Consider the following 25,932-nt stretch of genomic DNA (forward strand, 5'->3'; position numbering starts at 1 on the left):
TCACTTGATAGAATCATTAATAACATCAAATACCTTCGGTTTGTAATAATAACTCGTGAGTGGTGCAAGTGTAAGTGTAAAAGTCTATGGGCAATACTTGGGAATAATGGCGTGCTCCCACGGACGTCGCCGTCGGTGTCTGGGGACTAAACGAACATCTGTTACACACGATGTCTGGGCAGCAAGTCACTACGTTAAACTCTCAACAATATTACTTCTCATAGTTCATAATAAGTAAGGATTAAACAAAGAAAAAGAGGGTGAGGAAGAAGAAATGTGGACGACTCACCTAAACGAACATCTGTTACACACGATGTCTGGGCAGCAAGTGGGGTATGTCGGGCACTAAGGACGCCACTGCTCAAGTCAAATGAGGTGGTGTTTTTGAAATATGGGGGGTTTCAATTCTCTTTACAATTTATTTAGCAGTGTACCCATGACGCCAGGACTTTTGATTGAATTGGGGAAAATTTGGGATCTATCCTTATTTAAATTAGATACTGATTCTATCACTATCTCAATTTGAATCTGAGAGCAGCTCATGCCATCTAGTGACGGCCAAGTTAAACGGGACTTTAAATCCTCAGAAAATGACATTATTTAGGCATTGTGGACTGCTAATTCTACATACTTGTGTTCTAACAGCTTCATTAGCAAACATTTCACAAATAGGTTACGGAAAGAATTGTATATTCATCATTACTCTGTTTAAGGTTTAAACTCGGCGCCCAACAACGACAAGAAAAGTTGGCACATCTGTCTGTTATTCGTTACTCTACGAGACGGGGAATTCCCATAGCTCAACATCTACAATTACATCACCCACTGCATAGATACAGAGATACATACATATAAAAAATAGAGTTAGCCCTACAGTAATTATTAATATATGAATTACTACTTAGGGTAGGAACTTATAAACTAATATTCAGGTTACACCCTATCTAACTTAAAATTACAGTACTACTAAATACATACATGAATATCAAATGTGTGGCACTACAATTGGAATATACATCATCTACTTTTACTCTTATTTTCCTGTCACTGAGATATGAGGAAATCAAAGGAACAAAAGACATTATTCCATAGCAAGGGAGTTGGGACAGCAGGGAACGGTGCCATACTCTATCTAAAGCTTTAGAAATATCAAGGGCTACTGCATGAGTTTCTCCATGTAGGTTAATTGATTGATGGATGGTATGAGTTAGGAGATTAAGAATGTCAATGGTGGATCTTTCGTGGCGATAACCATATTGTCTATCACTAATTAAGTTGTTGGATTCAAGATGCTTAACAATGTCCTTATTAATTAAAGTTTCAAATACCTAACCAAGAGAAGATGTGACTGCTATTGGTCTGCAATCAGAGAGGTCAGAGGAACTTCCTTTCTTCGGAATTGGGTGGATATTGGCTTCTTTCCATGAATCTGGGAGTAAAGAAGTACGTATGCATAGTCTGAATAATTTAGCTAGAACAGAGGCAAGTTCAGGGGAACACTTTTTCAAAACAATTGGCGAAATTCCATCTGGGCCTGGAGCTTTGTTGGTTGGTAAATTGTGTAGGTTGGATTTTGCGTATTTTGTCTGTATTTTAAGTGGGGCAATTTCGGGAGTCAAGTTCTAGTACCGGGACATTCTGGCTGGTATCGTCTATGGTAGAGTTTCTGGCAAATCTACGGGCAAAAATATTCGCTTTCCCATGTGGGTCATTTGTAATGTTGCCATTTGAAGATTTTAGTGGAGGAATAGATGATGACTTGTTAAAGTTATTACTGAAAGAATTAAGAGTTGACCAAAATATTCTATTGTCATTAGGGTTGTTAAGTAGTTTTTATGCTTTGCCTTTGAAGAAAGTTAGATTTAGCTAGATTTATTACAGCTTTTGCATGATTTCTAGCAATTTTGAATTAAGAGAGTGTTTGAGATGTTTTTGATTTTAAGTAAGAGTTATATGCTATATATATATATATATATATATATATATATATATATATATATATATATATATATATATATAAATTTACGGGGCTACAGTTAATTTTAAGTTGATAATATTGTATGGCCCGTGAATGTTGTTAAAAATATGGTAATGGCTAGTGGAGGGCGGTGATGGTTCGGACAGTGGGAAGGTTTGGACTGTGCATTCCCTGAGAAACGTATAGGACCTAGGGCCGTGTGATCTTGCGTGAAAGTGGGAGAGTTTGTTTATTTCGGCCATACGGAACCTCCAAGCTAGAAACACCTCACTTTTTAATACAGGTCAGATTTTATCTCCTGTGTAATAATTTGAGTGTATATCGTAAGCTCTACCTTTACGAATATGCCAAGCATCGAGCTGTGCATTATCAGGGTGAATCTGTGTTGCATGTAGAACATATTGCAATGAAAAACGAATGTTAAACTCTCTCGTGTGAAACTTGAGAGTACCTGTCAATTAATTACATAGATTCGGGATGATTCGGACAGTTGAGGAGGAAGATGGTTAGGACAGTCTGAACTATCCCTCCACTACTACCAAGTCATCTGTCCATCTATCTATCTATTGCCAGACGCCTCAATCCCGTTCGGGGTGGCCTCAAACAAATCACCTCCACGTCGCCCTGTCCCTAGCCATTTCACTGCCCTGCTCCCAACTCACACACCCCTCTCTCATATACCTCTCCACCCCATCCCTTCATCTCATCCTCGGCCTCCCCTCCGTCTCCCCCCCTCCACCTCACTCACATACACTCTCTTCGTCAGTCTTTCACCCTCCATCCTCTTCACTTGGCTAAACCACCTCAGTGTATTCCTCCTAACACTTCCCATCACATCCACATCCACACCACAATGATCTTTCACTTCCTCATTTGTCAGCCTGTCTCTCCATGTGACTCCACAGGCTCCTCTCAAATAACTCATTTCCACTGCTTTCACTCTTGACTTGTGTCCATCTAACAACGTCCAAGCTTCACTTCCATAGGTTAGAGTTGGTATCACAATAGTCATGTAGTAACTTTTTCACTTCCATGCTCATTTCCCTGTTTCTTATCACTGCTTTCAAGGAATCAGCAACCTTTCTTCCCTGCTGTACCCTTTCAAGCACTTCACCCTCCAAACCTCCATCTTTACTCATCACACTACCGAAGTACTTAAACATACTCATATTTTCCAATTCCTCACCATCCAGCCTCGCTGTACATTCACTGACTTCACCTCTCTCAAAGACCATCACTTTACTCTTCCCTACATTCACCTTTAGATTCCGTTTCTTACACACTCTCCCAAACTCATCAACCAATCCCTGCAGCTCCCCTTCGTCTTCACTCAACAACACAGTATCATCTGCAAACAACAGTACAGAGAGTTTCCAAACACTACCCTCTCTCACCAGGGCCACTTCAACATCCACTACCCTACCTTGTACCTCTTTTATTACCCCATCCATGTACAGATTGAACAACCATGGAGACATGACACATCCCTGTTTTAACTTAACTTTCAAAGAGAAAAATTCACTCAGTTCACCACTGACACGCACTTCAGCCTTAGCACCATCTTACATACTCTTCACAGCATTCAACAACTTCCCATCTACTCCATATAATCTTAACCCCTTAACCGTGGGGCGTCACTTTCATGACGCTCTGGTGCAATGGATCATACTGCGGGGCGTCACTTTTGCGATTCTTTGTTATTTTAAATTCATCCGGGCTTTGAAGTGGTCACTTGTATCATCTGTCAGTACTGCCAGTGTCTAACAATAGTCAGTGCTGCTATTGTCATCTGTTCTCCCATCCACTGTTGACAATTTAGCCATTTCTCCTCATTCTTGACTCCCCTCCCTACCTCCCCCCCATTACCCTCTCCTCCCTCCTGCCTCGGCTGTGCAACACTAGGCAAATCTTGCCCAGATTTTTCCACTCATTTCATCCATTGGAATGAGCCCTATGCCTTATTCTCATACAAAATATTATATATAAAAAAGAAAAAAGGTAATTGATAGTGTCATGCACCTGGAATTGGCTAATTATCACCTGGCAACACCCCACGTGCACTCATTCGCTAATTTTCCCTGTTTATTTCCCCTTGAAATATGCTGTATGACCTGTTCTCATAATAAAAATATATATATATATATATATATATATATATATATATATATATATATATATATATATATATATATATAAGAAAGGAAGGGAGAAGCCTAAGTGATATTTACATTCACCTGGAACTACCTAATTTATTATGTATTGTCTAGATTTCCTGCCAATCATTTCATAGCGTATATATTAGCAGCTGTCACCACGCTGACGTTGGCAACCCTTCACTGCCCCTAGATCCAGCAGTCATTTTACTCTCGTGTTTCAAGGTGAAAACACGTCGGATTTGCGCTGTCCATTTCCACTGCTTTTTAGCCCCATGCAAAGGTCCCTGTGACCTCTACTCCTACTAAAGCTCGTGTGGGAAGGGGTAAAGGCTAATTTATCAATGATAATGATGGACAGTGACTACGATCTTTCTGGTCTCTAAAACAGTGCAAATGAAAATGTAAATTATGTGTAAACAGCAAGTGAAAGCAATGAATGTAAATATAACTGAACAGTGGAATATAGTTTTATAAGTTATTGCAAATGACAGGGCATAAAAGTAAAACAGAAATGTAAATAATGTAAATAAAATAGAGAATGTGAATAGAAATGTAAATAAGTAGTAATATAAGAATACGAGTACATATACTAGGAGTAATGAAAGTGAAAGCGAAAGTGAAAGTAATGAAAATGGAAGTGACAGCTTCGCTCTCTAAGCTAGTATACACGAGAAAGTGAATGCATGGAGTGAAAATAAACTACTAGTACTGAAAGAAACTTATAGATAAATATTGTAAAATAGTAATATAAGAATACGAGTATATATACTAGGAGTAATGAAAGTGAAAGTAATGAAAATGAAAGTGACAGGTTCGCTCTCTAAGCTAGTATACATGAGAAAGTGAATGCCTGGGTGAAAATAAACTACTAGTACTGAAAGAAACTTATAGATAAATATTGTGTATATAAATAAGTGTAATAAAGTACTAGGAATATAAAGTGTGAGTGTGTTTATAAATAATAAATGACAGCTCCGCCTCAGAATACCATCGGGGAACCAGCACGGGAGGAAAGCTCGTATGCGCTCGTAATTTACATTGCTTTCACAGTGTTTCTTTTTTGAAGTATGGATTCCAAACTACTTGGAATTCATAGAATAGTGTTTGTAGTTATAATATCAGGCAGTGGTAACCATATTACGGAGTGTCGGGAAGTGTAAAGTGGAGACTTCGTTACCCAACTTCAGAAGTCTCCACAAGACCTACGGTATTCGACGAAGGATCAACAAACATCCCAGGGGAAAGCTGAAGGTATGTGCCATATGCATATTTAATTATAATATTCGAGGGCTAATAACTGATTATTGGCAAATATTTATAAAAAGTCAGTCGGAACGTGATTATCCCCGCGTGAGGTGCATGGACCGCATCTGACATGCCCGCGCTTAAGGGGTTAATACTTTCCACAATCCTTGTCTGTCAACCCTATCACATGCTTTCTCCAAATCCATGAAAGCTGCATACAACTTCTTTCCTTTCTCTAGAAACTTTTCCACTAAAGATCTAAGAATGGATATCTGATCTACACAACCTCTTCCCTTCCTAAAGCCTCCCTGCTCTTCTCCAACTAATTCCTCTATTCTTTCTCTAACTCTGTCAATAAGTATCCTGCCATATACTTTTCCTATTATACTAAGAAGACAAATGTCCCTATGATTACAATACACTTCTTTTTTCCCCTTTTCCTTTGTACAAGGGAATAATTATACCTGACTTCCAATCCTCCGGGACTCTACCTTCCTCCCAGGCCAATCTGCACATCTTCCACATCCATTCTACTACTATCTCTCCCCCATGCTTCAGCATTTCACCACACACTCCATCAATTCCTGGGGCTTTCCCCAATTTAACTCTCTTCATTGCTTCCACAACTTCTATCCTACTGATTTCTTCCTGTTTTCTCACCTCCCTCCTTCTCCCAGCCATTCCCCAGCCACTTATACTCGCATTACTTCCATCCCCAATGTTCAACAATTCCTTAAAGTGCTCTCTCCATCTGCTCACTTTTTCTCCCTTCTCTACTAGTAATCTACCATTTTTATCTTTTGCTTCCCTGCTAATTTCACTTCCACCTTGTCTTACTCTCTTCACCTTTTTCCAGAACATTTTCTTACAGTCCCTCCACTTTACACTCAAATTCCTTCCAAATTCCTCATCCACTCTCTTCTTACTCTCTCTTACTAATCTTTTAACCTCTCTCTTTCTTTCTACTTAAAACTCTCTTTCGCCTCTCAACTTCTTCCACGCCCCTATTTCTCATCCATTCATTGTATGCTTTCTTCTTTTGTGCCACAGCCTGTCTCACCTCTTCATTCCACCACGCTGTTCTTTGCACCCCGCTCCATCTTCTCTTCATCCCACACACCACATCACATGCTGCACATAATTCTTCTGTGAAATCCTGCACGCACCTTCTACGTCCCCCATATGCTCCAATTCATATTTGCCCAATTGTTCCTCCATTACTGTCTTATATTCTGCCTTTTTCTCATCCTCTTGTAACCTTTCCACTCTCCTTGCAACTACCCCTTCTTCCCGTCCTTCCCTACTATTTCTCCATCTTATTTGGATCTTGATTCTGGCCTCCACCAAGTAGTGGTCAGAATGTCCACTCCTCTAACCTCTATATCTTGTATCCATTACACATCTTCGCATTCCTTCATCCACCCTCACATAATCATTGCCTTCCTTTCATTCAGTTTACCACCCACCCTTCTCATCACTCGCCATGTATAACTGTGGATCATTTTGTGCCTGAAGAGGGTATTGGCTATCACCAAACCCCTCCCAGCACAAATGTCCACTAACGCACTGCCATTCTCATCTATCGCAGCAGGCACACCCCACTCACCAACTATTCCATCCACCTTCACATTCCCTACTTTACCATTCATATCACCGATCAAAAACACTCTCTCATTCCTTCCAAACTTTTCCATGCACACTTCCACATTAGTCCAGAACTCTTCTCTCACTCTGCTTGCACGATATTGCATTGGCCCATACACGCACACAATCGCCTACATTTGTATTCCAACTTTCAGTCTTACCCACACAATCCTTGACCCAACTGATCCATACTCTCTTATGTTCTTCTTCCATCTTTTACTCACAATTATACACACTCCTTCTTTTGCCCTCTCATTCTCACCTACTCATGCATATATACCTCATCCATACTCCCATTCTCTCACCCTCTCACCTTACCTTTTAGTTTCAGTTACTCTACATACATCAACTTTCGCACCCTCAAGCACCTGGACAAACTCTCTTTCACTTCATCATTCGCACCTCTTACACTCCATGTTGCAATTACCATGTCCTTCGTCCGGTCCTTGGTCGTCATCTTTTGGTCAGTCCTTGTCCGAGGCTTCTTGTTCGTCTTTTTAGTTAGTTGTTTTCCGGGGAGGGTCACTAACCCTACGAAGTCATGACCATATCAAATGATAACGCTGCTTTTAATAATTTATATTTGAACACATAATGAAACACCATTCTTAATAGTTATAGAGGAATATATATTGATAGTTTTGTTTATTTAACCTATTTCTCAAAGTGTTAAAAGAAGGAAGGGGTAATACAACTTCTATTTCAGTTTTGCAGGCTACAATATGCATTAAAACCCTTAGTCCGCCTGAAATAAGTGAAAAGTGAAGTCAATATTCCAGAGAGAGAGAGAAGGCGAATTTTGCATAATTTTTTAGCAGTATTTATTATTAATTCTGGTGAAGGTTGTTTCAGTTATATATATATATATATATATATATATATATATATATATATATATATATATACAAAAATCATTAAAGACCTAACATTTATGTTCTCCTCAACAAAGAAGACTACCAACACAAACTGGATGCTATTCTCAGTGACAATACCAAATTCCAGCAGATTTCCCGTGATCCAACAGAAACTCTCAAGAAGAAAATCAATCGAGTTATTACTGCAAACAACGCACGCCGAGACTCACCACACCTCACCCCCATAGTTGGGCAGTATGCTCCAGGGTACATCTACGGTAATGTAAAAGCCCATAAAACCAACAACCCACTCCGTCCCATCATCTCCCAGGTAACCACACCAACGTATACAACAGCGAGACAAGTAAATCAAATCATTACACCATACATTCCAGCAAAGTTTTCCCTGAAGTCCACAGACCAGTTCATAGACATTATCCGCTCTACTCGACCTAGCGGACTCTTGGCTTCGTTAGATGTTGAAAGCCTCTTCACTAACGTACCAGTAGACCAAACTATACAGATAATTTTAGAAAATGTGTATCACCACCCAACCCTGTGCCCACCTAAGATCTCAACCCACAACTTGGAAACATTACTGAGAGCATGCACCACCGAAGCTCCCTTTCGCAGCCCAGACGGTAAGCTGTATCAGCAGGTTAACGGAGTCAGCATGGGTTCACCCCTGGGCCCAACATTTGCTGCCTTTTACATGTGTCACCTAGAAAACAAAGTGTTAGAAGATACCAACCTGCGTCCAACCACGTATTGTCGCTATGTTGATGATATCTATGTGGTTGTTAGAGACGAAAACCACCTTAAACAACTAAGAACTGCCATAGAACATAACTCAATATTAAAATTTACTTATGAGATAAGTGCAAACAACAAAATCCCTTTTCTTGATGTATTAATAGAAGAGGAGAATGGTAACTATAAAACCTCCGTATATCGTAAAGCTACGGACTTGGGTAGATGCCTTAATGCTGAGAGTGAGTGTCCGCAGCGGTACCAATTGTCAGTTATCAGGTCATACTTACGTCGTGCTCATAGGAACTGCTCATCGTGGGAACTCTTCCACTCAGAAGTAACTAAATTAAAGCAGATCTTAATTAACAATGGTTATTCCAATCAAATAGTTGACAGAGAAATATGTCAATTTATTTCAAAACAAGTCTCAACCACAAATGTCCAACCGCTTCCCCATACTGTTACCCACAATGTGTATTATGGTAATCAGATGTCCCCTGCTTATAAAACGGATGAACGTGTACTTAGAGAGATTGTGACACGTAACACATCATGTGTTATCCCGTCAGACAAGCTCAGTTTAATTATTTACTATAAAAACAGGAAAGTTAGCAACATGATCATGAAAAACAACACAGCTCAACAAACCAACAAACTTCAACATACCAATGTAGTTTATGAATTCACTTGCCCACACGAAGGTTGTAAACTTCGTCACATGAAATATATTGGTATGACCACAACCACACTAAGCAGACGTTTAACCATGCACCTACAATCCGGTTCTATAAAAGATCATATGACTCAACATCACACATCAATAAACAGACAAGTTCTAATAGAAAATACTAATATAATAAAAAAATGTCATGACCACATTAGACTACAACTGGCAGAAGCACTTCTCATACGTGAAAACACGCCGCCATAAACAACCAAACTACCGGACTAGATCGTACCCTCAAACTGTTTAAATACACAAAGGCCCGACCACAAGCAGCGACAATTACAAATGAACATTACACACACAATAACACAACTGGCAACACTACACAGCCACAAACACCCACTCACCCATACAACCTTCGCAGTCAACCACGTAGCTCATAGCTGACTACACCTATAAGGTTTGTCTCTTTTATCCATACACTTTTAACTGTAGCTCATACTTGACTTCACCTAAAGGGTTTGTCTCTTTTATCCATACTCTTGTAACTCTACACTTTTATTAGTCGTTGTTGTACATTTCAGTATATATATTGTATAGGTTTATGTTGTATATGTCATGTTTTATAGTGTATTGTATCTATATTACAGTCGCTGATGATGTGTAAGGATACACGAAACGTCCTAGGAAAAATGAAAATAAATAATTAATAAAATATAGTTACGACATGGATCTTGGATATATTATCTACAACCTGAATCATAGTGTAAAACAATGTGTAAGAAAACTCGAAAAGATCAACAGAAAAATAGTGAACAATGGCTACGCCTTGGTCTTTAATGATTTTTGTATAAAAGAAAACATTCTGCCTAAATATACTAATATATATATATATATATATATATATATATATATATATATATATATATATATATATATATTTTAACAATTATCGAGTAGTTCATGTGGATTCTTAAGTTTAATATTGTACTTTAGAAAAATGAAATATCTTTGAATTAATAAATGTTTGTTTTTATCCAATATAACTCACATAATACATATGGCCAAACCATCCGACCCAACTGTCCGAACCATCACCACTGGTAGGGATGGTTCGGACGATTTAGTCACTTGTGTTTCATTAACTACAGAGCTGAGACCTTTATATTATTATTATCCAAAAGAGCCAAATGATGTGGCAACATTTTAACATAAACCAGATTACTCTCCTGCTTAAATCTAAATTTTTATCAATATTTTTTTACAAATGTCCGAACCATCACCGCCCTTCCCTAATCTGCCGCATGCCAGTGCCATTTTAAAATGATCTGACATAGTTCCGTGGCTAGTGCCAGTGCCATTTTAAAACGGTTTAAAATAAAAAGAATTCACTGTGAATGCATTTCTCAAGATTCACAGCTAAAAATTGGCATGCATGTATGGTAACTGTTCCTCTACCATCCCCCAGGCTGTCAAGGCCATACACTCACTCTCACCCCCCGTCACGTTCGCTCTGCCTCACTCTGCCTGTGTGCCTCACCCAGTGCTGTACATAGTGAAGGCATTTTTTAAATATTTTCATGTATATGAAGTTGTAAATATTGTAAGTGTAAAGACTACTGAGTGAAGTGAAGTTGTGAATACCTTCTTGTAAGTGCCAGGACTGTACATAATGAAGTCTGGTTATACCTATCTTCCAGTAAGTGTAAGATAATGCATTCACAGTGAGAAAGACACTCAAATTGATAGATGTTGAAGTAATTAGATACGGTTTCCCACCGACCAGCCTGTCTCAGTTATCGTAAATCCTTTAACATGAGAGTGTCACAGAGAAACTGGATAGTTCACTGTGAAAATTAATATGATTCAGGTTATGTAATAAATATGAGATACATGAGTGATTTTCACATATCCATTATACTAAATGACAGATGAATAATATAAACAAAATACATTTTTTCTTTAGGAACTTTGTTAAGAACTTGTCCAAAAGTCTAGCATTGATCGAGATGATTTTTTTTTTTCTTTATGTTTTCAGTTAACCCGTTCATCCACCCATCACTCAATCCTTTCATGCCCCACTGGGACAAAAGGGGCCGGGGCTAGTTTAATTAGCATCTACACATATAAGGTGACCATGGCCAATCACTCGCCTCAGAATTGCATTACATGAGCAATATATCTCATCCATCCATCAGACTTTAACCTATGGACCTTCTTTGTTTGGGGTGTTGAAAATCATTAGACCATGCATTCAACTACTGATTATGTCGCTATTATTTTACTATTATATTAATTGTAGTATACTTATTATAAATTAAAAACACAAATGGTGTCTTATACACCTTCCTGTACAATATATTCATTTTTCTTCTTTTTTGCATCACAGTGTCTCCCAGCATCCAGCCAGACTGCTGAACCCACTAGACAACTAGGTATTCGGTTGCTAATTTATGATCACAAGTAATTATCTACATTACATCGATGCTAGAGAAGGAAACCTTCATGCCGAGGCACTGATACAAATGACCTTCTCAAACCTCCTCTTATACAAAGATCCCTCAGCTCCCCTCCTGTTCCCCCAGAGGAAAATGGTAGACTGTAGGAAGAGGACAGTTCCAGCTGTCAGTTTATTGGGTTCATGTTTAGATGAGCCTTGAATTGCAAATACTGTTGCTAGTAATCATTATATTAAGTACATCATATTTATTATAGCCCAGAAAACAAAGAAATAGTTTGTGTTGTACTTTCTTGTCGTATTCATATCACATTATTTTCCTCTCAGTGACTTCCACTGACCTTTCCAGGAGATGTACCAGCGCTACGTCCCAGTGCTCTCAGATCCAGAGTCATGGGTGAAGGATGGTCGCGCGGGCGTCATTTCCAGCCGCCATTATATTGAGTACACAACGGCGCAGCTCAACCGTGAACATCAAGAGCCTATTGTTAGAGTTATGAAGGTAACACTTAAACACGTTAAATTGATAATGTTTTTAATAATTGTCTTCTTGCTACCAACAGACAGTTTTAATCATCTTAGGAGAGCGTTTTACAAATTGGTAATGTCAGATGCAACAGTCAATAAACTCTTTACATTCAGGGGTCCCATCTAAATTGAATGAATTCTTCTTATGGCAGACTAATTAAAATGAAATGGCTGTCCTCATGCAGAAGAGTTAATTACCACATGATTTTTTTTTCTTGCAGGTTCTACACAGTATCAAAAGTCAAATTTCCATTATTTGATAAGAAAACCACAATATCAGCACACACACACACACACACACACACACACACACACACACACACACACACACGAGCACACAGCTTATAATAATTTTGCTTTTATAACTAGAATTTTTTGACACTAAATCTCTATTAAAGCTGTTGGTTCCGTCATTCACTTCCTAAAATTTTCGGACGTGAAATCTTTTTTAAATTTCTGATGACTTCAGCAATGTTCCTTAATACAGTGTCCATGGTCCTGCATCCGTTTACTACTATTATGAGTCTTGATTTTGCAAGTAGAGCTAGACATTGGAGGATTCTGCATTCTCTTTTCTTTGTCCTTCCTAAAAAAAAAAAGAAATGGAAATTTTTGTATTAGATAATGTTCGATTTTATAGGAAAAGCACAGGCCATAAGAAGACTCTATAATCACCTTTTGCACTCTGCAAAACTAAGTCACTATCTCGACAGGAAGTTGATTGCAAGTGGATCTCCATCCAGATCATTTTGAGAGCCCCTATTAGATTACAGTAAACTGCTGAAATAATAATCACAATAATTGTCCTCAAGAACTGTTCTTCCGTGCTGACACTACGACTTAAGAAAACTCTTTCGACTTTGTAATCTTTCCTACATTATTGAAGTTTCTCTTCATTCAGTTCTTCCCAAAAGTGGGTCAGGATTTCTAACTGTCTTTTACCCAATTGTTTTTCCGAATTCAGCCTTAGGAGATCTCCCCCTCACCCCTTTTTTTATATTAAAATCTTCACATGATCGTCTTCAGCATAGACGAAACTTTCCAAAATAGATGTGTTAGATATAAACCCTAATTTTCAATTCTCTGCAAGGAGAGGTACAAATTTAAAACACGTGATTATGAAGCCTTTGAAGTATTGGTCTTCAGATGCATTCCACCAAGAATCTTCTTGCACTGTCTTTTGATTCTCAGTCGCTTTTCTTTCCATAAACCCATAACAATATTGCTTCATGTTAGAGATATTCGATGCCTCTGGCCAAGTAATTTTCAAGTGGCTGTCCAACATACATATTATATAAAGTAGCTGCTGCCAAGAATTGATATGACTACCTCAGAACAGATGTGCAGGGAGTAGATCGACCAAATTTGTTGTGAACGGTACTGAGGTGACCTAAATGTAGTGGAACTGTCCTGAAAGCACCTACATTCATTTCAGTCGGCCAGTATTCGTAATGGACCAAAATTAACCTAATTAGCTATAACATGACAAACTGTGGACCCTGATTACGTAAATTTGACCAAAACTTGTCAGCTTTGATATTTGAAATATTATTACTGATGTAACCATCTGATACGAGTATGTGCTAAAATTACTACTTCACTCTATTGTGTGTGTGTGTGTGTGTGTGTGTGTGTGTTTAAGTAGGAAATTCATTAGTTATTCTGGCAGGTACTTAGTTAATAAATGCAATTGTAAGATAACAATTTAGATAGGCATATAGGAAATGCACGAAATTAAACTTAAATTTTTATAAGTGCTGCGGGTAGCTAATGAATTTTTTAGACATGACGTCTCGTCATGTAGTGCACAGCTGTGCAGTTGTGTAAACCGAAAATAATTTGCATCCTTGTGTTTCACGCATTATCAGTCGTATGAATTTTAATAACAATGGTGTCATGCATTAACCCTAGAAGTGACAGCCAAAGACTTTGCTTTACGGAAATTTACAGTCTTGTTCTTACATTCTGCTTATAATGTTTCAGGAATGCACGTGGCCTTTCAGTGTTGGAGTGGGTTTGCAGAGCAATTCTCCTTTGAAGCCAAGCACATCCAGGATAGTGGACAGAATAGTGGAAAGTGGCTTGGTATCCTACTGGTTCCATGAATCAGTTCGATACGCAACACGGGTAAGATTCTTCACATATCCATTTGTATCTTACATATTCTTACAATGTTATTCCTTCATATTTCATGATAATACTGAGGTCACAAAATATATTCATTTTTATCATTATTGATTAGATGATGGATGGATGGATTCTTCTTCTTCTTCTTCTTCTTCATCATCATCATCATCATCTTCTTCTTCTTCTTCGTTTTCGTCTTCTTCTTCTTCTATTCTTCTTCTTCTTCTTTTTCTACTCTTCTCCTTCTTCTTCTTCTTCTTCTATTCTTCTTCTTCTTCTTCTTCTTCTTCTTCTTATTATTATTATTATTATTATTATTTATACTGTAAAAGCTGCTTTGCATCTGTGTGTGTGTGTGTGTGTGTGTGTGTGTGTGTGTGTGTGTGTGTGCGTGCGTGTGTGTGTGTGTGTGTGTGTGTGTGTGTGTGCGCGTGTGTGTGTGTGTGTGTGTGTGTGTGTGTGTGTGTGCAAGTCATCCTATTGATGGAGCTTGGTGGATGGGTGGGTACATTGATTGATAGATGGGTGAGTTCCTGCGTGGTTCAATTGGTGGCCAGTCAGGATATGTGGATATATGAGATGGATAAGTTCGTGGGTGGAGTGGTTAGCTGGGCAGAGGGAGCGGACAGTATGGGTGGGGCGAATGCTTTAACAGGATGGGCAGGTGCATGAGACGTTGCCGAGTCATCCCCCTAATACTGACACAGACTATACTGGATGAGGAGATATGTTTATGATTGGGGAGGGGTTAAGTATTTGAGAATTGATCCAGTAGGTAAACAAATCCATGGTTGGAATAGGTCAGTGTGGGATGATAGGTTCAATGGAATAGATTCTTAAGGGAAAAGGATCCATTTGTAAATATAGATCCAATCTTGAAAAAAAATAATAGGTCCATGTGGGAAATAAAGCCAATGGGAGACAATAGTTTCCTCTGGGGATTTGTCTTTTTTTCCTCATGGGAAGAAAATAGGATCATGAGAGAAAACATTCCGTAGGGAAAATAGGTTCATCAAAGGATATTTAGTATTAAGAAAGAGAAAAATCTCATGAGGGAAAATAGCCCCATGGCGAGTATGGTTCATGGGTAAAATAGGTCTATGACTAAAATATGACCATGGGGAATATAGGTTCATTAGAAAAATATTGGAGAAGCAGATTGATGGGGAATGTATTTTCATGGTGAGAAAAAGATTCATGTGGGAGCAGGTCCATGGGAGAATGTCAAAGGAGGAAGCGAGGTCCATGAGGGTAAATAGTTTCACTTAGGGAAATTCGCCGAAGGAGAAAAAAAAAATCCAATGGGCAAAATAGGTCAGTGGTTGATTATACGTCCATAAGGAGAAATGGATGAGAGGGAGACAGGTCCTTAGGAAAAAAAAAATCCATAAAAAAAATAATAGGTCCATGAGAGAGGAGGAGGCGGTGGCTGAATCGGTAGAGAGTCAGCCTGCAGTCCTAATGGACACAGGATCGAATCCCGGTTTGGGCAGGGAACAGTTTAAGGATTTGAATTTCCTAAAAAGCAGACGTTCCTGATCTACCAGATGACCTGCCGACATGTCGTAAAAATACCCTCGCTAATACCAGTACACCAGTCCTGTATGAGACAGCCCTAGCATGTATTCAATATGGACGGTGGGTATTTGCGCCGAAGTGGTGACATGTGGATGTGTAGGAGGACTACTGAGGCTTGGGAAAGGTCACTACCCCCGAGAAACAGGCCCTGAAGCCTTTGCCCAGAGTCGGGCACGTAAATATATATATATATATATATATATATATATATATATATATATATATATATATATATATATATATATATATATATATAACCACGGAGAAAATATGTTCACCGGAGAAATTCAGGCCCAAAGAGAAAAATCCCTGGAGAAGAGAATGGGCCCAAAGATGAAAGTGTATCAAATGGGTGAAAATAGTCCACAGGGGAATATAGGTGGATGGGAAATAATCCACAGGAAATGTACCCAGAGTAGGGATTATGAATCATTGAGAGTAACCACCACCACCACCAAAACCACCATTAACAAAACTACCACCACCACCACCACCAAAACCACCACCACCACCAAAACCACTACCACCACCAAAACCACCATTAACAAAACTACCACCACCACCAAAACCACCATCACCACCATAACCACCACCAAAACCACCACCATCACCACCAAAAACCACCATCACCATCGCCACCAAAACCACCACCACCACCATCGCCACCAAAACCACCACCACCACCATCGCCGCCAAACTACCACAACAAAACCTCCACCAACACCAAAGCTACCACCACCACAAACACCAAAACCACCACCACCACCAAAACTACCACCACCACCAAAACCACCACTACCGCCAAAACCACCTGCACCAAAACTACCACCATCAAAACCAAAAGCACCGTCACCAAAACCAAAACCAAAACCTCCACCACAACTACCAAAACCACCACCACCATCACCACCAAAACCACCACCACCACCACCACTACCAAAACCACCACCACCACCACCACCAAAACCACCACCACCACCACCAAAACCACCACCACCACCAAAACTACCATAGCCACTACCACCAAAACCACCACGCCACCACCACTACCACCAAAACCACCACCACCACCACCTAAACCATCACTTCCACCAAAACCGCCACCACGACCAAAACCACCACCACCACCATTACCAAAACTACCACCACCAAAACCACCACCACCACCACCAAAACCCCCACCACCATCACCAAAGCCATCACCATCAAAACTACAACCAGCAAATCCACCACCACCACCAAAACCACCACCACCAAAACCAAATCCACCACCACCACCACCACCAAACCACCATAACCACCACTAATACCACCACCACCACCACCAAAACCACCACCACCATCACCATAACCACCAACAAAACCACCACCACCACCACCAAAACCACCACCACCACCACCATCACCATAACCACCAACAAAACCACCACCACCACCACCAAAACCACTACTACCACCATCATCACCATAACCACCAACAAAACCACCACCACCACCACCAAAGCCACCAACATCAAAACTACCACTAGAAATCCACCACCACCATCACCATCAAAACCACCACCACCACCAAAACCACCACCAAAACCACCAAAACCACCACCACCACCAAAACCATCACCACCACCAAAACCATCACCACAACCAAAACCACCACCAAAACCACCAACACCAAAACCACCATCAAAACCACCAACACCAAAACCACCAACACCAAAACCACCACCACCAAAACCACCACACCATCAAAGCCACCACACCATCAAAGCCACCACACCATCAAAGCCACCACCAGCAAAACTAACGTCAGCAAAACTACCACCACCAAAACCAACCACCAAAACCACCACCACCAAAACCAACCACCAAAACCACCACCACCAAAACCACCACTACCAACAAAACCTCCACCACCACCACCAAAAACTCCATTACCACCAAAAAATCACTTCAGTCACCAAGACAATCGCCTCCACCATCAAAACAATCACCACCACAAGCAAAATCACCACCACCATCACCAAAATTACCACCACCACCAAATTCACCACCACCACCAAAACCACCACCAAAACCACCACCACCAGCAAAATCACCACCACCACCAAATTCACCACCACCACCAAAACCACCACTACCATCAAAATCAAAACCACTGTCACCAAAACCAAAACCACTACCACCACCACCAAAACCACCACCAACAAAACGTCCACCACCACCACCAAAACGTCCACCACCAAAACCACCGCCAACGCCAAAACCACAACCACCACCAAAACCACCACAACCAAAACCACTACCACAAGCAAAACCACCACCACCACCAAAACGTCCACCACCACCACCAAAACGTCCACCACCACCACCAAAACGTCCACCACCAAAACCACCGCCACCGCCAAAACCACAACCACCACCAAAACCACCACCACCAAAACCACCACCAGCAAAACCACCACCACCAAAACCACCACCACCAAAACCACCACCACCACCAAAACCACCACCATCACCAAAACCACCACCGCCAAAACCACCACCACCAAACCCTCCACCACCACCCAGACAATCACCACCACCACCAAAATAATCACCACCAAAACCAAAATCACCACCACCACCAATACCATCACCTACACCACCACCACCAACATCATCACCTACATCACCACCACAACCAAAACCACCACTACCACCAAAACCACTACCACCGCCAAAACCACCGCCACCGCCAAAACCACCGCCACCGCCAAAACCACCACCACCGCCAAAACCACCACCACCACCAAAACTACAACCATTAACACCAAAACCACAACAATCAAAACCACCACTACCACAACCAAAACCACCTCAACCATCAAAACCACCACCACCACCACCACCACCAAAATCACCACTACCACAACCAAAATCACCTCAACCACCAAAACCACCACAACCAAAACCACCACTACAACAACCAAAATCATCTCAACCACCAAAACCACCACAACCAAAACCACCACTACCACCACCAAAATCACCTCAACCACCAAAACCACCACCACCACCATAGAAACCACCATCACCACCACCAAAGCACCACCATCACAACCAAAACCACCTCAGGCACGAAACTACCACCACCACCACCACCTCAACCACAAAACTACCACCACCACCAAAACCACCTCCACCACCATTACTAAAACCACCTTTAAACTAATATCATCACCACAACGAAAATCACCACGACCACCACAAAAACCACCATCACCGCCACAACCAAAGTTACCCCCAGCAGCATCACCACCATAAAAACCACCCCCACCATCACAAAAATCACCACACACCACCAAAACCACCACCACAACCATCACCAAAACCACCACCACAATCACCACGAAAACCACCACCACCACTACTACCACCACCATCACCACCAAAACCACCACCACCATCGCCACTAAAACAAACACTATCATCACCAACAAAAAGAAAACACCACCACCACCATTACCATCACCAACAAAATCACGACCACCACCATCGCCACCAAAACCACCACCACCACAACCATCGCCACCAAAACCACCACCACCACCATCACCACCAGAACTACTACCAACAAAACCTCCACCACCACCACCACAACGACCAGCAAAACCAGAACCACCACCAAAACCACCAAAACGAACACCACCATCATAATCACCACGACAACCAAAACCACCACCAACACCACCACCAACACGAAAATCACCACCACCACCACCAAAGCCACTATCATCACCAACACTATCAACACCACAGCCATCACCAACACCACCACTGAAACCATCACCACCACCAACACCAACATCACCACCACCAAAACCACAACGAAAACCACCACCAAAACCACCACAATCACCAACACCAACACCAATACCACCACCAAAACCACCACCAAAACCACCACAATCACCTCCACCAACACCACCACCACCACCACTGCCTTAACCACCACCACCACCAAAACCACCACTACCGCCTAAACCACCACCACCGCCAATACCACCACCAACACCAATACCACCACCACCGCCAAGCCACCACCACCGCCAAAACAATCACCACCACCAAAATTACCACCACCGCCAAAACCACCACCACCAAAACCACCTCAACCACAAAACTACTCACCACCAAAACCAACCACCAAAACCCTCACCACCAAAACCTCCACCACCAAAACCACCACTACCAAGAAAACCTCCACCACCACCACCAAAAACTCCATTACCACCAAAAAATCACCTCAATCACCAAGACAATCGCCTCCACCACCAAAATCACCACCACCTCCAAAACAATCACCACCACAAGCAAAATCACCACCACCATCACCAAAATCACCACCACCACCAAATTCACCACCACCACCAAAACCACCACCACCACCAAAATCATCACCACCACCAAACTCACCACCACAACCAAAACCACCACTACCATCAAAATCAAAATCAGTCACCAAAACCAAAACCACTACCAACATCACCAAAACCACCACCACCACCAAAACCACCACCAACAAAACCTCCACCACCACCACCAAAACCTCCACCACCAAAACCACCGCCACCGCCAAAACCACAACCACCACCAAAACCACCACCACCAAAACCACTACCACAAGCAAAACCACTACCACAAGCAAAACCACCACCAACAAAACCACCACCACCAAAATCACTACCACCACCAAAACCACCACCATCACCAAAACCACCGCCGCCAAAACCACCACCACCAAACTCTCCACCACCACCCAGACAATCACCACCACCCCCAAAATAATCACCACCAAAACCAAAATCACCACCAAAACCAAAATCACCACCAAAACCAAAATCACCACCACCACCAACATCACCTAGATCACCACCACAACCAAAACCACCACTACCACCAAAACCACTACCACCGCCAAAACCACCGCCACCGCCAAAACCACCGCCACCGCCAAAACCACCACCACTACCAAAACTACAACCATTAACACCAAAACCACAACAAACAAAACCACCACTACCACAACCAAAACCACCTCAACCATCAAAACCACCATCACACCCCCATCCAAAACCACCACTACCACAATCAAAATCACCTCAACCACCAAAACCACCACAACCAAAACCACCACTACAACAACCAAAATCATCTCAACTACCAAAACCACCACAACCAAAACCACCACTACCACCACCAAAATCACCTCAACCACCAAAACCACCACCACCACCATAGAAACCACCATCACCACCACCAAAATCACCACCATCACAACCAAAACCACCTCAGCCACGAGACTACCACCACCACCACCTCAACCACAAAACTACCACCACCACCAAAACCACCTCCACCACCGTTACTAAAACCACCCTTAAACTAATATCATCACCACGACGAAAATCACCACGACCACCAGAAAAACCACCATCACCGCCACAATCAAAGTTACCCCCAGCAGCATCACCACCACAAAAACCACCCCCACCATCACAAAAATCTCCACAATCACCACCAAAACCACCACCACAACCATCACCAAAACCACCACCACAATCACCACGAAAACCACCACCACCACCACTACTACCACCACCATCACCACCTAAACCACTACCACCATCGCCACTAAAACAATCACTATCATCACCAACAAAAAGAAAACACCACCACCACCATTACCATCACCAGCAAAATCACGACCACCACCATCGCCACCAAAACCACCACCACCACAACCATCACCACCAAAACCACCACCACCACCATCGCCATCAGAACTACTACCAACAAAACCTCCACCACCACCACCACAACCACCAGCAAAACCAGAACCACCACCAACACCACCAAAACCACCAAAACCAACACCACCATCAAAATCACCACGACAACCAAAACCACCACCAACACCACCACCACCACGAAAATCACCACCACCACCACCAAAGCCACTATCATCACCAACACTATCAACACCACAGCCATCACTAACACCACAGCCATCACCAACACCACCACTGAAACCACCACCACCACCAACACCAACACGACCACCACCAAAACCACCACTACCAAAACCACCACCACCAAAACCACCACCACCAAAACCACCACCACCAAAACCACAACCACCAAAACCACAACCACCAAAACCACCACAATCAACAACACCAACACCAATACCACCGTAACCACCACCACCACCACGAAAACCACCACCACCAACACCACCGAAACCACCACCACTGCCTTAACCACCACCACCACCACCACCAAAACCACCACTACCGCCTAAACCACCACCACCGCCAATACCAGCACCACCGCCAATACCAGCACCACCGCCAATAGCACCACCACCGCCAAAACAATCACCACCACCAAAATTACCACCACCACCAAAATTACCACCACCGCCAAAACCACCACCACCAAAACCACCTCAACCACAAAACTACTACCACCACCAAAACCACCACCACCAGAACCAACCACCAAAACCACCGCCACCAAAACCACCACTACCAACAAAACCTCCACCACCACCACCAAAAACTCCATTACCACCAAAAAATCACCTCAATCACCAAGACAATCGCCTCCACCACCAAAATCACCACCACCACCAAAAAAATCACTACCACAAGCAAAATCACCACCACCATCACCAAAATCACCACCACCACCAAATTCACCACCACCACCAAAACTACCACTACCACCAAAACCACCATCACCACCAAAATCACCACCACCACCAAATTCACCACCACCACCAAAACCACCACTACCATCAAAATCAAAACCAGTCACCACAACCAAAACCACTACTACCATCACCAAAACCACCACCAACAAAACCTCCACCACCAAAACCACCACCACCAAAACCACCACCACCACCAAAACTACCACCACCACCAAAACCACCACCAACAAAACCTCCACCACCACCACCAAAACCTCCAGCACCAAAACCACCGCCACCGCCAAAACCAGAACCACCACCAAAACCACTACCACCACCAAACCACCACCCTCACCAAAACCACCACCGCCAAAACCACCATCGCCAAAACCACCACCACCACCCAGACAATCACAACCACCACCAAAATAATCACCACCAAAACCAAAATCACCACCACCACCAATACCATCACCTGCACCACCACCACCAACATCATCACCGACATCACCACAACAACCAAAACCACCACTACCACCAAAACCACCGCCACCGCCAAAATCACCACCACCACCAAAACTACAATCATTAACACCAAAACCACAACAAACAAAACCACCTCTACCACAACCAAAACCACCTCAACCATCAAAACCACCACCACCACCACCACCACCAAAACCACCACTACCACAACCAAAACCACCTCAACCATCAAAACCACCACCACCACCACCACCACCAAAACCACCACTACCACAACCAAAATCATCTCAACCACCAAAACCACCACAACCAAAACCACCACTACGACCACCAAAATCACCTCAACCACCAAAACCACCACCACCACCATAGAAACCACCATCACCACCACCAAAATCACCACCATCACAACCAAAACCACCTCAGCCACGAGACTACCACCACCTCAACCACAAAACTACCACCACCTCAACCACAAAACTACCACCACCACCAAAACCACCTCCACCACCGTTACTAAAACCACCCTTAAACTAATATCATCACCACGACGAAAATCACCACGACAACCACAAAAACCACCATCACCACCACCACCAAAGTTACTCCCAGCAGCACCACGACCACAAAAACCACCCCCATGATTACAAAAATCACCACAATCACCACTAAAACCACCACAACAACCATCACCAAAACCACCACCACAATCACCACGAAAACCACCACCACCACTACTACCACCACCATCACCACCAAAACCACCACCACCATCGCCACCAAAACAATCACTATCATCACCAACAAAAAGAAAACACCACCACCACCATTACCATCACCAACAAAATCACGACCACCACCATCGCCACCAAAACCACCACCACCACAACCATCGCCACCAGAACTACTACCAACAAAACCTCCACCACCACCACCACAATCATCACCAAAACCAACACCACCACCAAAATCACCACCACCAAAATCACCACCACCAAAATCACCACCACCAAAATCACCACGACAACCAAAACCACCACCAACACCACCACCACCACGAAAATCACCACCACCACCACCAAAGCCACTATCATCACCAACACCACCACCGAAACCACCACCAACACCAACACCACCACCACCAAAACCACTACCTCCAAAACCACCACCAAAACCACCACAATCACCAACACCAATACCACCGTAACCACCACCACCACGAAAACCACCAACACCAACACCACCGAAACCAGAACCTCCGCCTTAACCACCACCGTCACCAAAACCACCACCACCACCACCACCAAAACCACCACCACAGCCAAGCCACCACCACCGCCAAGCCACCACCACCGCCAAGCCACCACCACCGCCAAAACCATCACCACCACCAAAAAAACCTCCACCACCAAAACCACCACCATTACTAAAACTACCCCCAACTAAAATCATCATCACCACGAAAACCACCACGACCACACAAAAACCACCATCACCGCCACAACCACTCACCCCTAGCACCACCATCACCACCAAACTCACTACCACTATCCCCAAAGCTACCACCACCACAAAAGCCACCATCATGACGGAAGTCATCATCATGACGGAAGTCACCACCACCAAAGCCACCACCACCAACACCATCAAAACCACCATTGTCACCACCAAAACCATCACCATCACTAAAACTACCGCCTAGACCACAACCGCTACTGTCACCACCACAACCGCCACCGTCTTCACCACGACCAAAACCACAACCACAAGCACCCTCAGAATCACCACCGGTACCAGCACTAGCACCAGCACCAAAACCAGCACCTAAGCCATCGCCACAGGCATTATTATTATTATTAATATTAATATTATTATTATTATTATTATTATTATTAACTAAATGCTGCTTATACAGTACAAACCATATATAAGTCCGGCACAAAATGTAAAGATATATGTTCCAGAACATCCATTTACACACACACACACACACACACACACACACACACGGCTAGTGCTATAGTATATATACATAGAGAGACAGACAGACAGACAGACAGACAGACAGAAAGACAGACAGACAGAAGGGGGAGAGTAATCCTTAAACTACTTATCTTCCTCACTTACCTGATCCATCTCCAATTTTCTTATTCTTTTTGTGACAAGGTAAGCTAATGAATTCTGTGCTTTGAAAATATTTCATTTTTCGTGTTTATGCTTAGTAGAAAAAAAAAATACTGTGTACTAACCCGAACCGTCCCGTCGACGTATGGGTATGTCGCAACGTTTTGTCACAGCTAGACCTGTCGACTTAATGGTAAGTTGCGCAATTGAAAGGTTCATAATTTGCAGATTTTCAATTTTCTTGCGTGATTTAAAGTACGTATACACGGGACACCTTCCTCTACAAGATGCCAGGCAGGGACAATGCCTTACCCCGCATGACCTCCCCCCTCCACACTCCATTGTCTCGGCCATTCACTTGTTACCAGTGACCTGGCCAATAAAGACATTCAGGGCAAGAGTGATTCTCCAGTCGATGACAATGTGCAGGACCAAGTTTACATAGCGTTAGAGGAAGAAACAGTCAGAAATGATCAGGTAATGTTGCCAAAAAAGGTCAGATATGTTGATGTGTTAGTGAGTGAATCAATGCTTATATTGCCTATGTTACTGTTTGAAAAGCAATATACTCTCATGCTACATATAAATTCGTACCAAATAA

At 42.5% G+C, this 25,932-nt stretch overlaps 1 protein-coding gene across 1 annotated transcript in view; it reads left to right on the forward strand.

Annotated features, from left to right (window-relative positions):
* The window catches only part of LOC145396969 (uncharacterized), a 54,509-nt gene that overhangs the window by 26,464 nt on the left and 2,113 nt on the right, over positions 1-25,932 (forward strand). The window contains exons 2-3 of the mRNA XM_080270200.1: positions 12,102-12,254; positions 14,264-14,407. Of these exons, the coding sequence (XP_080126326.1) occupies positions 12,102-12,254; positions 14,264-14,407 (297 nt within the window). The remainder of the gene's footprint in view (positions 1-12,101; positions 12,255-14,263; positions 14,408-25,932) is intronic.

Source organism: Coenobita brevimanus, chromosome 40 (genome assembly GCF_032717465.1).
Source record: "Coenobita brevimanus isolate Jiangsu-jjx chromosome 40, ASM3271746v2, whole genome shotgun sequence".
Classification (NCBI taxonomy): Eukaryota; Metazoa; Arthropoda; class Malacostraca; order Decapoda; family Coenobitidae; genus Coenobita; species Coenobita brevimanus.